The 13926-nt window shown below is 42.2% G+C and overlaps 1 protein-coding gene across 6 annotated transcripts in view; it reads right to left on the bottom strand.

The window, feature by feature from the left end:
• Positions 1–13926, bottom strand: part of PLEKHG1 (pleckstrin homology and RhoGEF domain containing G1) — a 127554-nt gene that overhangs the window by 41750 nt on the left and 71878 nt on the right. For 4 of the 6 annotated variants that reach the window (XM_042017434.1, XM_042017432.1, XM_042017433.1 and 1 more), the window contains one exon: positions 4834–5372. In XM_042017434.1, coding sequence (XP_041873368.1) covers positions 4834–5372 — 539 coding nt within the window. Of the gene's footprint in view, positions 1–4833; positions 5373–11149; positions 11172–11235; positions 11339–13926 lie in introns of those variants that run through there. The other 2 variants (XM_042017436.1, XM_042017438.1) reach the window with 2 other exon arrangements.

The raw sequence follows: 13926 nt of genomic DNA, 5'->3' as shown, positions 1-13926 counted from the left end.
AAACACAAATGTGGATGTCTTTCTGCAGTTACAAGCACTTATACACATTATGAATGGGGGCTTCTGACTCCTATGAACTGCAAGGGCAAAACACAGATTTTTTTATAACTTCAGGGACAGCATTTTACTCAAGGGAAAAAAAAATTCACTTCAGTAAGTGACTCTAATTGAAGTTTGGGTCTATTCTAACTACATTACTACTTGAAAAAGTCAGGCTAGGTCCTGAAGAGGAAAAGGTCAGCGAGTTCTGTCCTGGCTAGTACACCTGTCAGCATGACACAAGCAGGAAACAAAGGTATCCAATTTCTCATCACAAACTTGCCCAAAACAAGCTTCAAGCTGCACTCGTTCAAAATTGTAATTATCCTTAACAGATCATCTGATAAAACATACCAAATGGTGGAAAAGTTCACTCTATCCTTGTTGCAAAGCTTGCCTGTGCAAGAATCACAGCAGCGCACCTCAAAACAATCCTAACCCAACTGTCCTTCCAGGTCACAGGCAAAATGGCTGTACTGCCTAGAAAAGCAGTTGTTTTTTAATGCTTATCCTGGAACAAAGGGTGCCAAATAACACCTGTACAGCCTCCTCACTCATCCTAAGCCTGCCAAATACTTCTTGTCAGCAGTTGAAAAGAAAACTTGAAAAGGAAAACCTCAGCAGGTCCCCAGGATCACTTAAAAATCACATTAACCACATCCCATGAACTCAATTTTAACTTCTCTCTAACAACTTGGCACTGTTAGGATCACCCAGATACTCAAAGGGCAACAGAAGCTATGACTTTTTACTTTATTTATTTACTTACCACTGACCTACCAGCATTAGGTCAATGCAAGCATAAAAAAGGACAAAATTCTATTTTGCCCCATTCCTCCATAGTATTTTACTTCAGGCATGACAACTCCATGTTCTAAGGGTAACATAGGTTGAAAGGACACTGCCCAAAATACTGTGCTAGGCTAGCTCTTAACGAGCTGACTTTTGATATTATGACTAGTACCTACATGCAATTTCACATCATCCATGTCAATGGGTCATTAGCTAGTCCTGGAAACCAGTTCCAGGCACACTAAAGACAAGAAGGTAATCAAGAACAGTCATCAGGTATTCAGCAAGGGAAAGCTGACCAGTCTGTTAACATTTTAACTATGAAATGACTGGCTTGGTAGATGAATGCAAAGCAGTCAGTATTGCCTACCTTGACTTCAGGAAGACTTTTAACTCCCTTAAGATCCTCATACACAAGCTGAAGTTTGACTGAGAACTGGCTGAACCAACAGGACCTGAGGGTGGTGATCACAGGCACAAAATCTAATTGGAGGCCAGTGGATAGTGGCATACCCTAGGGGCTAATATTGGGTGCCATCCTGGTTTACGTATTCATTAATGATCTGGCTAATGGCAAAGAGCATGGATATATTAAAAAAAAAAGACCAAGAGAAATAAACAAAACCAACAACTCCCCCAATGAAACTAATAAAAAAAAAATGTTCCCACCCCCCGAATACCTAAAAGCCAAACAAATAGCACCCCTACCCAAAGAAAAAGGCAAATTTGCTTTGCTTTATACCAGAAATGCAGAATATAGATTCTGAAACCTCTTTCAAAGTCCTGGAAACAACAGTGAGAATATATTCTTTTTAAGTATGTTTCCACTGCCTACAGAGAATGTAGCATCAGCAAATCCCCTCTACTAGAGGACAAAAAGCAATAGACTAGATCTCTACTGACAGTTCTCCTATGAGGGTAGAGGGTGATTAAAATAGCACCTATTAATTTCTCCCTTTTTGTTATGCTATCCTCAATCTGACACCTCTTCAGCTTTTAGCTCTTCATATGTGGGTTGCCTCCCTTCTTTCTCCCTCCTTCTGCCAAAAAACCCCCATCCTGAAGCAAAAAAACAGCCCTCCTTACTACTTTTAGACCACGTACATAAGCTTCCAGGGGTCCTGGTGGACAACAAGCTGTCCATGAGCCAGCACTGTGCCCTTGTGGCCAAGAATGCCATTGGTATCCTGGGGTGCCTTAGGAAGAGCATTGCCAGCAGGTTGGGAGGGGGAATCCTGTCCCTTTACTCAGCCCTGGCAAGGCCACATCTGAAGTGCTGTATCCAGTTCTAGGCTCCTCAACACCAAGGAGACATGGAGCTCCTGGAGTGGGTCCAGTAGAGGGCAATGAATATCATTAGGGCACTGGGGCATCCCTCTTATGATGAAAGGCTGAGAGAGTCGTGCCTGTTCAGCCCTGAGAAGAGGTGACAGAAAGGAATCTTGTCAATGAAGCATCTGAAGGGAGAGTGTCAAGAGGATGCTTCCAGGCTCATCTCTGTGGTGCCAAGCACTAGGGTGACAGACAACAGGCAGAAACTGATGCACAGGAAGTTCCACCTGAATATGAGGAAGAACTTCTTTACTGTGCAGGTGACTGAGCACTGGAACAGATTGCCCAGAGAGGTTGTGGAGCCTCCCTCACTGGAGGTATTCAAGGACCATCTGGACACAATCCTGTGTCATGTATTCTAGGACGATCCTGCTTGAGCAAGGAGTTTGGACCAGATGACCCCATCTGTGGTTCTGTATTGACCGTCGGCTGAAAACTCACTAGAGAGCTCCAGTTCCAACCAATCTTGTACTTTAACTTTCCACTTCCTGGGTTTTCCCTCATTTCCTCACATTGTTTTCCCACTAATTATTTTCTGTCTCTCCACTTAGCCCTGGTTCACTTGCTTATGCTTTACTCCACCAGCTCCCACCTTCACGTATCTCTTCAGTTCCCACACACTTCTTGGGCAGCAGTTGCCCTTTGACCTCTCTCCAGCTCCCCTTTTCCCATTCTCATTCCATTTCCTAACCAGCTGCCAAATCTGACCCATGTTTATCTGGAAAATAAGTCAAGTCAAGCTGCTTCCCTTCATCTTAGTTTGGCTCAGCACCAGTTATCTGCCTGCCAAACTAGACAGCTATCATAGAGGCCCAGATAATCAAGCTCTGTAAGTCTACGGCACTCCGACAGATCTCTGTGGAGTATTCCCAACCTTCTCACAGCCCCCACCCTTGCTTGGGTGAATTATTGCAGCATTGCTAAGGTAACTTGTGGAGAAAGGAATCTTGAGAAACATATAAAATGGGCCCTTCTGAAGAAGTTTGCTCCCAGTCACACCTTCCTCCCCTGAAACCAAGAGAACATTCTGCACAGGCTGAGGCAGCTGGTTCCCCACTATCCTCACCATCTGGGATGCAGCTCCTTTGAAGTCCTTGGATCCTCAGCACCCAGCTAAGAAAAGCTCCACTGCCAACCACTCCATGTCTCAAATAAGCTGTCTAGTTTCACACAAAGCTTTCTAGATTCATTATTAGTTGCTGCAGGAAACAGGCTTGGGCATTTCACAGGTTCACAATTCCTTCAGTTCTTCCATAACTAAAAATACATTTGTCTTATTTACTCTACATCTACTATAGTGATGCTTGAAGTATTTTCTAGAAAGCATTTACTAGTATTCCTGCTTGTAGTTGGAAAATTTGTTACTAGATATTAATTCTAGTTTTCAGTTTCTCAAGTTGTGCAGTTTACTCCATAGGAGGATGAGTGAGGGCTAAGGTTTCCAAAACCATGGAAGTCATGCCTACTTACTATGCACAGAAGCTGACTTGGTTCTGCAGCATCTGACGACCTTAAACACTCCAAAATGAAACTCGGGCTATGGTTGAATGTAGTGAAACAGCACCAGCTATGGAAACCAAGGGAAAAAGAAAAAGGTTGCTGAAAAAGCAACCTTTCTGAGAACTTTGCAGGGTGAGGTACTGGTCTTTAATCACAATGTGCATTTGAGTTATCAAAGCCTTCACATTTTTCCCCTGCTATTGGGGGACCAGGCAGGTTAGAGCTGCAGTTGGGGAGAGTGTCTCCAGCTGGCTGATATTTCCTATCTCAGATGACCTCATACACCTACCTGGAGCTCTAAGTTCTACAAACAGCATGAGCCTTCCTACATACCCCTTCTTTGTGGGTTAAGCATTAGGCTACAAATGATAGTCAAGGGACTCAATTGTCATCTTCAAAAATGCAAAGCAAAACAATGCTGATGGCACACATACAAGTGCAGACCGAAAAGAACAATCCACAGAAGGACTCATCCATATATTTTCCTGTACTAGAAAGAGGATATGAAAGGTACTGTTAGGCTAGGGATTGGACAAAAACTTTACTGCTGCTAATAAATGCTACACCCATTCAGAATTAGTATTAAAGAAAACATAATTCCTTCATCTTACAGCCAAACACAACAGTATTTTCCAGCAAATACATATGCCATATTCGATACTACAGGCCAAGGACAGAGAGAGAATAGACTGTAGCTGTGAGTTGTACGAAAGCGACAGGGGAAAAGGCAGGAAAGAACTTGCAGGACTACGACTTGGGGAGAGCAGGAAAAAGTCAGTATATAAGACCTTTCAGGTAAAACACATAAAGAGGCAGTTAAAGCTGTCTGCCATTTGCTTCTTGCTATACATTCTAGGACACAGAGCAATGTAATTTTTTTTTTGTAAATATAAAAAAGTTTTGTTACTGCAAAGAGTTTATCACTTTGATCCTACTGCTGCCAGCTGTAGGATCGTTTTTTCTGTTATTTATTCATGAACACATAGTAACAGCTTAGATTTATCTAATCAAAAAAAACTAGAAACACACTAGAACAATGATGTTACACTAATTTATAAAGACCAGCAAATGCCAGTTCCATTGTCAGATCCATCTGTCCTGCTGTGAAATCAAACAATGTAAAAAATGGCATTATGGAACAGTTAACACTGCCTTAACCAAGTCCCCTACCTTGACAATGCTTTTTAGATCCTGCACATACATCCTCTCTGTCTCCAGAATCTCTTGGACGACTCTGTCTACATAGAGGAGCTTCGGACTGGTGGGCTCTGTGACCAGGGACATCGCACAGTTTTTGCTTGCTCCTTTTGGTTCTGCTTTCCTTGGCATGCTTGGCCTTTTCTCAAGGCTTTCTTCAGGATCCTCTTGCTCCACAGCAGAGTTTTTGCGTGTCTTGTTGCTGGAAAATCTCCTGGCTGGGACCAGTTCTAGCTTGATGGCACCCGTTTCTTTATCCTGGTTAAACAAACCCAAGTGGCTGTTTGAAACCAAGGTCATTCTGCTACCAAAGGAGCAGTGGCTGTCCCTGGAGGATGCAGAGGAGGAAGTGGAACTAAAGCTGACAGGACGGTCACTGTCTGACAGGTCCATGGTGTTTTTTTCACAGTAGCGGAAAGACCTGCTCTCCTTGTGCAAATCTTCCCCCTTCTTCTTGGAGTCAAGGGCCTCTGTCACAGCTGGTACAACATCAAGAGGTAAGTGGAAGTCATCTAAACAAACAAACAAACAGAAGAAGTGGGTTTATTGTTGCTGCTCCATATAACACAAAAGTTGACGGCAGCTACTTTTAAAGCTTTTTGCATAGAAAGCTGGCAAAACTCTATTTAAACCAAAAGACAACCAGAACAACATGGTTTGGAGGTCACTGTGCTTTTTAGGTTGTGGGGATCCAACAGGTTGAGGTTGAGGGCTACAACAGAAGCATCACATTCCTCCTGCTTACGCTTCTGTTTCTGGCACATCCTTCTTGTGCCAGTGTGCTGGGCTTGTTGCTAGCACATCCACGGCTCAGGCTCGGCACAGGAGAAAAACAGAACTCCAGAGATTTTCCCCACCATTGAAAAAGACCCCCACAGCTTTACTGGGAGCAGTCCCCGCTATCTCCCAGCTAAGCACTGATCCTGGTCTGAGAGGTTTGGAAACCTCAAGAAACATACAGTGATACCGGAAGGTGTCTTTCATTTTGAATCCTGCAAAGACAACAGTCTCAAAAAACCTAAAAGCAGTTATCAATTACCAGCTCTGTGGCTTGTACAAAAATACTAAAAGCAGAATGATTTTCCAATGAAAAGAATGTAGTTTCTGAAGAAAGAGTCCCCACAGGAAAGAGTGCTGCCAAATAATTCAGTTTTCTACTGGGAAAATAAGTAATTCTAAAACTGTTCTGCTCCAGCCAGAATATTACCCCCTGCTGAACTGACCCAAAGCTGTTTTTCAGATCAGTGCAACAACAAAATGTCTGTCTTCCTGCTGGCATTTCAATGCTTTATTTTCCTTTCCAAAATGCCCTGCAGGACACTGTCCACGATGCAATGCAGATTTGTCTCTGGCCAAGTTGTGTGTGATGCAGCATGAGAATCTGCAAAAGCAGCTGCAGGTAAATTCAATACTTCAAAGCTTTGTTTCAGTAAGAAGTTTCCTCCCAAGAAAATCTTGCCACAAACTCATGGAATTTCATAATGTCTGTCCTGTGAAAAGGGGAAACTTGTGACAATTTAGGAAGAAAAGTGATACCAAAGCTACCCACAGAGCAGTTGCTTAGTCCTTATTTTAGTCCAGTGACAACTTTTCAAAAATTCATGCCAGTAATTACAGCTCTTGACAACAGTTTCAGTAAAGAAACCATAAAGCTGCAAATCAAACCCGCCCAACCTTTAAGGTGGCCCTTCTTGAACTGAGGCAGACTTGCTACGCAGTTACAAGCAGAAACCTCCTGGGGACACAGCTCCTGCAGCTCTCAGAGCAGGGGGAGAATTTCATTCAAAGCTGAAAGCAACTCTCCCATTTTTAAAAATAAATCCAAGGCAAACAGAAATAAAATCCCAGATAAGAATGTTTTGATTTATTTGGCCTACCTTGAATGCATAAGTTTCATTTGTATGTGAGTAATTACTAGTGTCATTTCAGTGATGATGGTATTAGCTTTCTGTTAAGAACAAGTATTGCCCTCAAGGTGATGCATAGAATTAACATTGAGAGTAATTTGCTCATTACACAGGTTAGAAATTGGCCATTAGATTAAAAACCTAATTTGACACCTCTGTACCTCTGGTTTTACCTTGTAGTCTGAAAATCTATAGCCTTTCTTTGTGCCAGGTTCTTCTAGTTTTGAAGCACAAAAGCATGTTTTCTTACCCTTTCTGAATAAACCACATCAAGTACCAATTTCAAAATAAAATAGAAAGTAATAAACCGGGAATAAAATAAAATAAAATTAAAACAGAAAAATGCAGTGAATTTTTCTTGTTTCTATCTGGGCACAGAAAGTGATGTGTGCCTTCTTATTACCTGTGATAAGAAAGTATACATTTTTGATAAGAAAGAACACATTTTTGTTATCAGCTTTGGACCATTTTTCACATTCAAGTTTGAAAGCACAACATTGCTGAATGAAAAATGCCCCCCTTGAAAAATGCACAGGATAAACAAGATAACAGGGTACACTTCCACTAGCTTACTCCAAGGTATGTTACTAAAATTACGTGACAAAGAAACACCTGATTAGCTACATTTAGGAGGGAAATAAAGGATTCCCACAAAATTCTGCTACCCCACACTCTTTTCTCCCTGTTTCACTGACTTGTGGTCTGCCTCTCAGATAATAACACAAAGGCATTAATATGTATTATTTGGTTCGCAAACATTTTCATTAATATAAAAAATAAAGACAAAACACAGATCATGTAAATGACATTGGAGTCAGAAAAAAATGTTAACAGTAGTTTTACGTAAGACATACTTGTAGCCAGAAGCATTGGGAGATCTTAACATGTCTTAGAAAACCAAAGCAAACCCACTTATTTTTTTGTTTAATGGCAATGTCATTGCTCATTTAAAAAGCCAAGTGTTAGTTGTAAGAGTTAAAATGGGCTTGCTCTTTTGACACCTGTATTCCCAGTGACCTTGGCAAACTCCAGGCACCTGCAAGGCATGGCTAATTGCATGCAACATGGTTGACTCAAGTTCCTCCATTTTTTATACAAATTGCTATTCCTGTGTATTTCTATATAAATTACACCAAACTAAGTATTTCCTCCTTGGTCTGTTTTGTCCTCAAAGCCTCATCCTGACTATTAACCTCAAAAGTAACTTTTTACTTCATTTTTACTCCTTTCCCAGATGGATGTAAATTGTCATGTGGCTTCTCTGTGCAGTTTCTGTTACCATTTTGTCCATTATGTCCCCAACCACTAAAGTATGTTTCTCGGGTGCACTTTGATGGCACAGAAGCCCAGTGTTCCTGCAGAGCAGCAGGCAGGCACCTAGGCAGCTGGCACACCTGGAAGAAAGGCAGGGCACAGCGGACCGGGGATTTCAGCATGGCACGGAGCCAGGAAGCAGCTCCCTTTCCTCAGCTGGCAAATCCTGTACCAAACACCCTGCTCATGAAAGTCAGGGGACATGCCCTGGCTCCACCCAGCTCTCAGTTCCTGCCTCAAGTACAGGTAACTGTGACAAACCTATAGCCCTTCCCAATAACACAGGATCTGTACATCTTCCAAGGCTTCACAAGTTTGTCTTCAGAAACTCATTTGAGCATTGTACTTGGCACTGGTGAGGCCACACCTCAAATCCTTTGCTCAGTTTTGGGCCCCTCACTGAAGGAAAGACATTGAGGTGCTGGAGTGTGTCAAGAGAAGGGCAACGGAGCTGGTGAAGGGTCTGGAGCACGAGTCTTATGAGGAGCAGCTGAGGGAACTGAGGGTATTTAGGTTGGAGAAAAGAAGGCAGGGGGGAGACCTTACTGATCTCTATAACTACCTGAAAGGAGGTTGTAGCCACGTGGGAGTTAGCCTCTTGTCCCAAATAACAAATGATAGGACAAGAGGAAACAGCCTCAAGTTGCACCAGGGGAGGTTTAAATTGGATATTAGGAAATATTTCTTTACCATAAGGGCTGTCAAGCGCTGGAACAGGCTACACAGGGAAATGGTAGAGTCACATCCCTGAAGGTATTTAAAGGATGTGTAGATGTCGCACTTGGTGACATGGTTTAGTGGTGGATTTGGCATAATCACTGGGTTAACAGTTGGACTTGATCATCTTGGAACACTTAAGTAGGAAAATAACCTCTACAATTACCCTTGCCTTTAAAATCAGGAACAGAGTTTTTAGTTGATTTCTGCAGTCATAAGTGCATCAGGACAGGCAGCAGTTGAATGGAGTTCACTGCCACAGTCACATGCCCATCCTCTTGTCTCTTGTCAGGGTCTGTATTTGGCTTTTCAGAACTCTGAAGAGCGAGTAGTTTTGCTCTGCAGTCGTACCACAAAGTAACTTCACTCTTGCACCAGCTGCCTAAGGTCTGTACCAAATGCCTGGTGAAAAATTCACAACTGAATTAATGAGAGTGAGGAGAGAGTAAACAGCTTCCCTCAGGATTGCTCTCTATGAATCATAACTGACCCAGTGCCTTTGCAAACCCTGTAACCTCTTACAAATTTCTCTCTTTCATATGAACTTACTATAAAAAGCAAGTAATTTGTCCCATACCCTGTGGGACTGATTTACAAGCCCAGTCCACCCCATCCCCCAGTTTCAGCAGCAGCACCAGCGGGTAGAGGCATTCATCAAAACTCAGGCAGCAAACATGGTGTGAAATCGTAGGTACCCCCAGAGCCTGCAGAGGCACACGCTCTGAGCAAGTCTTGTATACCCTGACCCATGTCTGGCCTGGTTCACTGCTTTTTTTGTTAGGCTTTCTTTTGGTTACTGAACCTTTTCAAGGATGAACCAAAATAATATTGAGAACTTTTGTCAGTTGTGAATAACGGTATTTAACTCAGTCTGGGGAGGAAAAAAAAAAGAAATGTTCAATTTGCATACTTTAATTAAGGAATAACAGTAATTACTTGTTAGTTCAGCACTGAAAGGAGGATAATTACTACTTGTCCCTACTCACAAGGAAACACGCTCCCCAAACAAGGTCATTTCTTGTTTGTGCCTTCGCATTAATTCAGTTACTCTCCCCCTTCCCAGTCCCTGCAAAGCTCCCTGCTCCTGTGTCACACACACACACCGGCATGGCACAACCCCAGAGTGCTCCCCAGCAAGAACAATGACATCTCCCTACTCCACAGACATGCAAGGGCAAGAAATACTACTGTTTCATCCCAACAGGCAACTCTAATATTAGTTACAAGACTGAAGGCACATGCAAAACAACCATCTTGGCATGTCTCAGGTTTTCAGTGCACAGTCATAAACAAGTTCTCACCAAAAATGCATAATCTTCTTCTGTCACTTGCTTTTCTTTAACAAAAACCTCCTTCCTGTAATTATATTCATGGTAATGATAAATGATTTTCCATTATCTCTGCAGCTTTGGCTATCCTAGACCATTAGCATACAATGAGAGATAAAGTGCTTTGTCTTTAAATATGAAACTGACTTAAAGATCCCCAACTCCTATCTAAATATAGTTGTTTATTCCTCCAAGTTTTTTACTGCAAGTGAAATTTTATGACATACTGCATAACTAAAAACTCACAAGTCAATTTATATTCATGATTAGAATTGTTGTTGCCTTTCTCCTGGCAAGAAAAAGAGCACCTCAGGTGTTATCTGCAAAGTGAACATTACCAGAAATTACAGTCTTCACATCCTCTGGAGTTTAGCTACAAAAAAGTGATGAGACTACAAGAAATATCTTTCCTGTTTTTTTCCCTGAGATATCGTCATATTTAAAATAAAGCATTCATACTGTGGATACAATTAAGCAAGCTAGTTTAGAACGATTTCTACATTCAGTATCACATTCAACGTGCAACACTGGAATTGAGAAACAAAAATGCTCTACAGCTTCCTGACTGAGAAAGATTAAAATCCATTCACTACCAATCCCAAATGATCTTAAATACACTCCCTATATCTTTTGCTCTGAATACTGTCCAAGTGAAGGTCAGCAGATTTTTAATCTCTAAATTTTTTATATGAACACATATCAGTTCTAAAACTAACACCCTCTGTGAACAAAATCACACTAGAGAGCTACAATATTTGCAGGATTAGATCTCTAGTTTCGACTGTTGCAAAGGATACTCTGCTAAGTATTTTAACTGAACTTTGAGGAACAGAAATCCCATTTATCAGAAATCTCACAACAAGGGAAAAGAGTCACCAACTACTGTGCTTGTATGAGTGCAATTACTGCCCCCCCACCCCCACTCCCTGCAGTATTTAAAGCAGAATAGCCTCTGTCACAACCAAGCACGCTAATACCCGAGAACATTATTGCAAGGGAAAATCCTCTGCGACAGTATCTCACCACTGAGGAATGTCTCTGGCTCCTCGTACCCGGGCTGAACAAGTCCCCTCTATTTTCCAATCCTCTCCGAAGAGCCCACGACCTACCTGTGCGGTAGAGGAGAGGCGCGGGCTCTGACTTCAGCTGTTCCCGAATTAGCTCATTGGGCACTCAGGTAAAATGAGAAGCTCTTACTAGTCTGTACAGCTCCTTCGCCAGAAATATTGCATGAGTCAGCTTTTATCTATCAAACCCTAAACACAAAGGCTTTACAGAAACCTGATTCACAACTTTCTCATTGCCTTTTTCCCAGCGCACCGACAGTGTTCAGCATCACCACGAGCTTTAAAAGACATATGACATCATGCAATTCAGGGACAGGACAATGGGCATCACTGTGGGTAACTTTAAAATGCACACTTCACTGAGCAACACCCACTAACTTCCAGTTTTCCAGGCATAACACTGTGCAAACATCAAATAGAGCCCTCACTTCCACAGCATTTGTTATGCTTTGCTTCTAGATTTTCAGACAATATTGATAAGGATGTGAAGCAAATAAATCACTTGCTGGTACTGTGAAATTTCTGTGTTTATGTTAGAAACTTCCATGATCTTGCAATATAATAGGATGATCCCGGGAAATAGAGTCATTCTGGATCTTATTCTGCCCTAACATAAACAGGAACAGGCTTTTGCAGAGTGCTTTCAAAGCTTCAGTGGTTTGGGGTTCTTTTAAGGGCAAGAGAAATGAATTTGAGAAGAAAATGTGAAAACCAAACCATCAAGAGCTCTGTGTTAAATCACAATGAAGATAAGTAAAACGGGGGGTAAAAAAAAAGATGAAAAACAGAAAAGGAGGAAAAAGGATGTAGGCTGGTGCTAACCCGTGAGAAAGCTGACATCTCCTTTGCCTGCAGAGGAGGTGTGGCATTTCCATCCTGGAGCTGGGAGGCAAAAGAAATCAGAAGAGTTCCCAGCTGCTGGCACCACTTTCCAGGTGTGCTCTCACAGCTGCATGCTCAAACCTAGCCCACAAAGAGGCATTCTATCTTTAAAATTATACTTGAAATTCACTAACTCTGTCCTTGTATGTGACATGGCCTCAGCTTCATTCAGAGTATTCCTAAAGAGCACAGTCCTTGAACAACGCCTTTCAGCAGGAAACTGGAGGTAGAAAAGGAAGCAAAGACAGCCTTGAGACCACTGGCAAAGCTGTGAAACACTTTGATCTAAACGTCACAGCTCTTGGGGTGAAAGTCCCTTTTACCTAGGCTAAAAGATCAGTTGTTTACAGCCTGCCACGCTGACACATCACAGATCGTTGAGATGTGCTCTCTTGTGTATTCCCTGGATTCTCCTGCAGCTTCCAAAGGCTTTTTTAATACTTACATATTTACATTAAAAGATCTTTTTGCAAGATCTGTGCAAAATACTTTAGACAGAGCTACCACATATCTGTAAGTCCTGGACACACTCCAGAATAGAGTAGAGAAGCCAACACTGGCCCCAAATTTCTCAGTACATATGCAGTGCAGCACCCAGCTACTCAAATCACTTGAATATGGCATTTGCTATGCTCCACATGCACACATATTTCTGTCAGGAGCTAATTCACTCCTCTGGACTTCTGCTTCCTCACGCCTTGTGCCCACCTTGCCTACAGAGCTTTTAGCACCTCCAAGTCAGATTTCAGCTAATTCCTGGACAGACCTGTAGAGGATCAACCAGACATAAGACAAAGCTTGGTCAATTCTGTGAAGTCCTAAGACATACAAGTAATATCAGCAGCTTCATCATTTAGTGATGACAAAGCTCCTGAACTCTGAAAATTCAGTGACAGAAAGTGTCCCACATCTGTTTCAGCAGGTTGGGTAAAAACAGGGGCTGCAGCAGTGCAGTGTGAGCTTCTGCCACTGGTCTGAACTGGCACAGTGAGCTCTGATGAGCATTCCTGTGGGTGGAGGGAAGAGGGAAACAGAGCTGAGATCCTCTGCTTAGCTCTGTCTTGCTCTTTCCTCTCTGCACACCCACACCTGACCTTAGCTCTCCCTTCCATCCCCATGTATAAGTCAGCAGAAGTTTCCCCCACGCATAAGAATTTCCCCAAGAAGAACCCCTCAACCTCCATCACTTTAAACATGGACAGCACTGAGAGCTGTCAGGGCAGAAGAATGGAAACCAAAAAGCCTCCTGTTTTACTAATGTGCATCACAAATGAAACAGTAAACAGTGTGCCAGAAAAATAATGGCTTGGCCCCACTTCTCATTTTCTGGTATTTTATGCATTTTGTTTATCTGCATTATATTTTAGGAGTTGCATAACTTTCTCTGCCCCATCTCCTGCTTCCTTCTAGTGAATGTACAGTGGCATAAGATCACCTTTTTAGTGTATCAGGATAAGATTTGAGAAGGGCGACCTGTTTTTATTTTGGAACAAGGCTTTGACTTTTCTAAACTTGAACAAAAAGTGAAGGTTATAGAGGTTAAGAATGATGTTGTTCTATAGTTTCCAGCTGGCTAAGGATTTACTGAAAAAGTAAGTTACTCTCGGCAAAATTGAAAAAAAATCACCCACAACTCAACCACAAGGTACATTCAGGCTAAAGGACACACTGACATCTTCCCTGGAAGTGCAATGTATTAATAACTCTCTGCAATGCAGTAGCTATTTAATCTGTATACAATACTGCAGAGACACCTAACAAAAGGAACAAGGCATCGCATGCTGCTGGTGTACTGCAACACAAACAGAGCCCATGGGTCCAATCCTCCATTTATAGGCCTTTTAAAAGAAT

This window comes from Corvus kubaryi, unplaced genomic scaffold (genome assembly GCF_017639235.1).
Source record: "Corvus kubaryi isolate FWS band 111438036 unplaced genomic scaffold, C.kubaryi_AGA036_p1.0 split3-73, whole genome shotgun sequence".
Lineage (NCBI taxonomy): Eukaryota > Metazoa > Chordata > Aves > Passeriformes > Corvidae > Corvus > Corvus kubaryi.
This window is presented reverse-complemented; position numbering and strand designations above follow the sequence as displayed.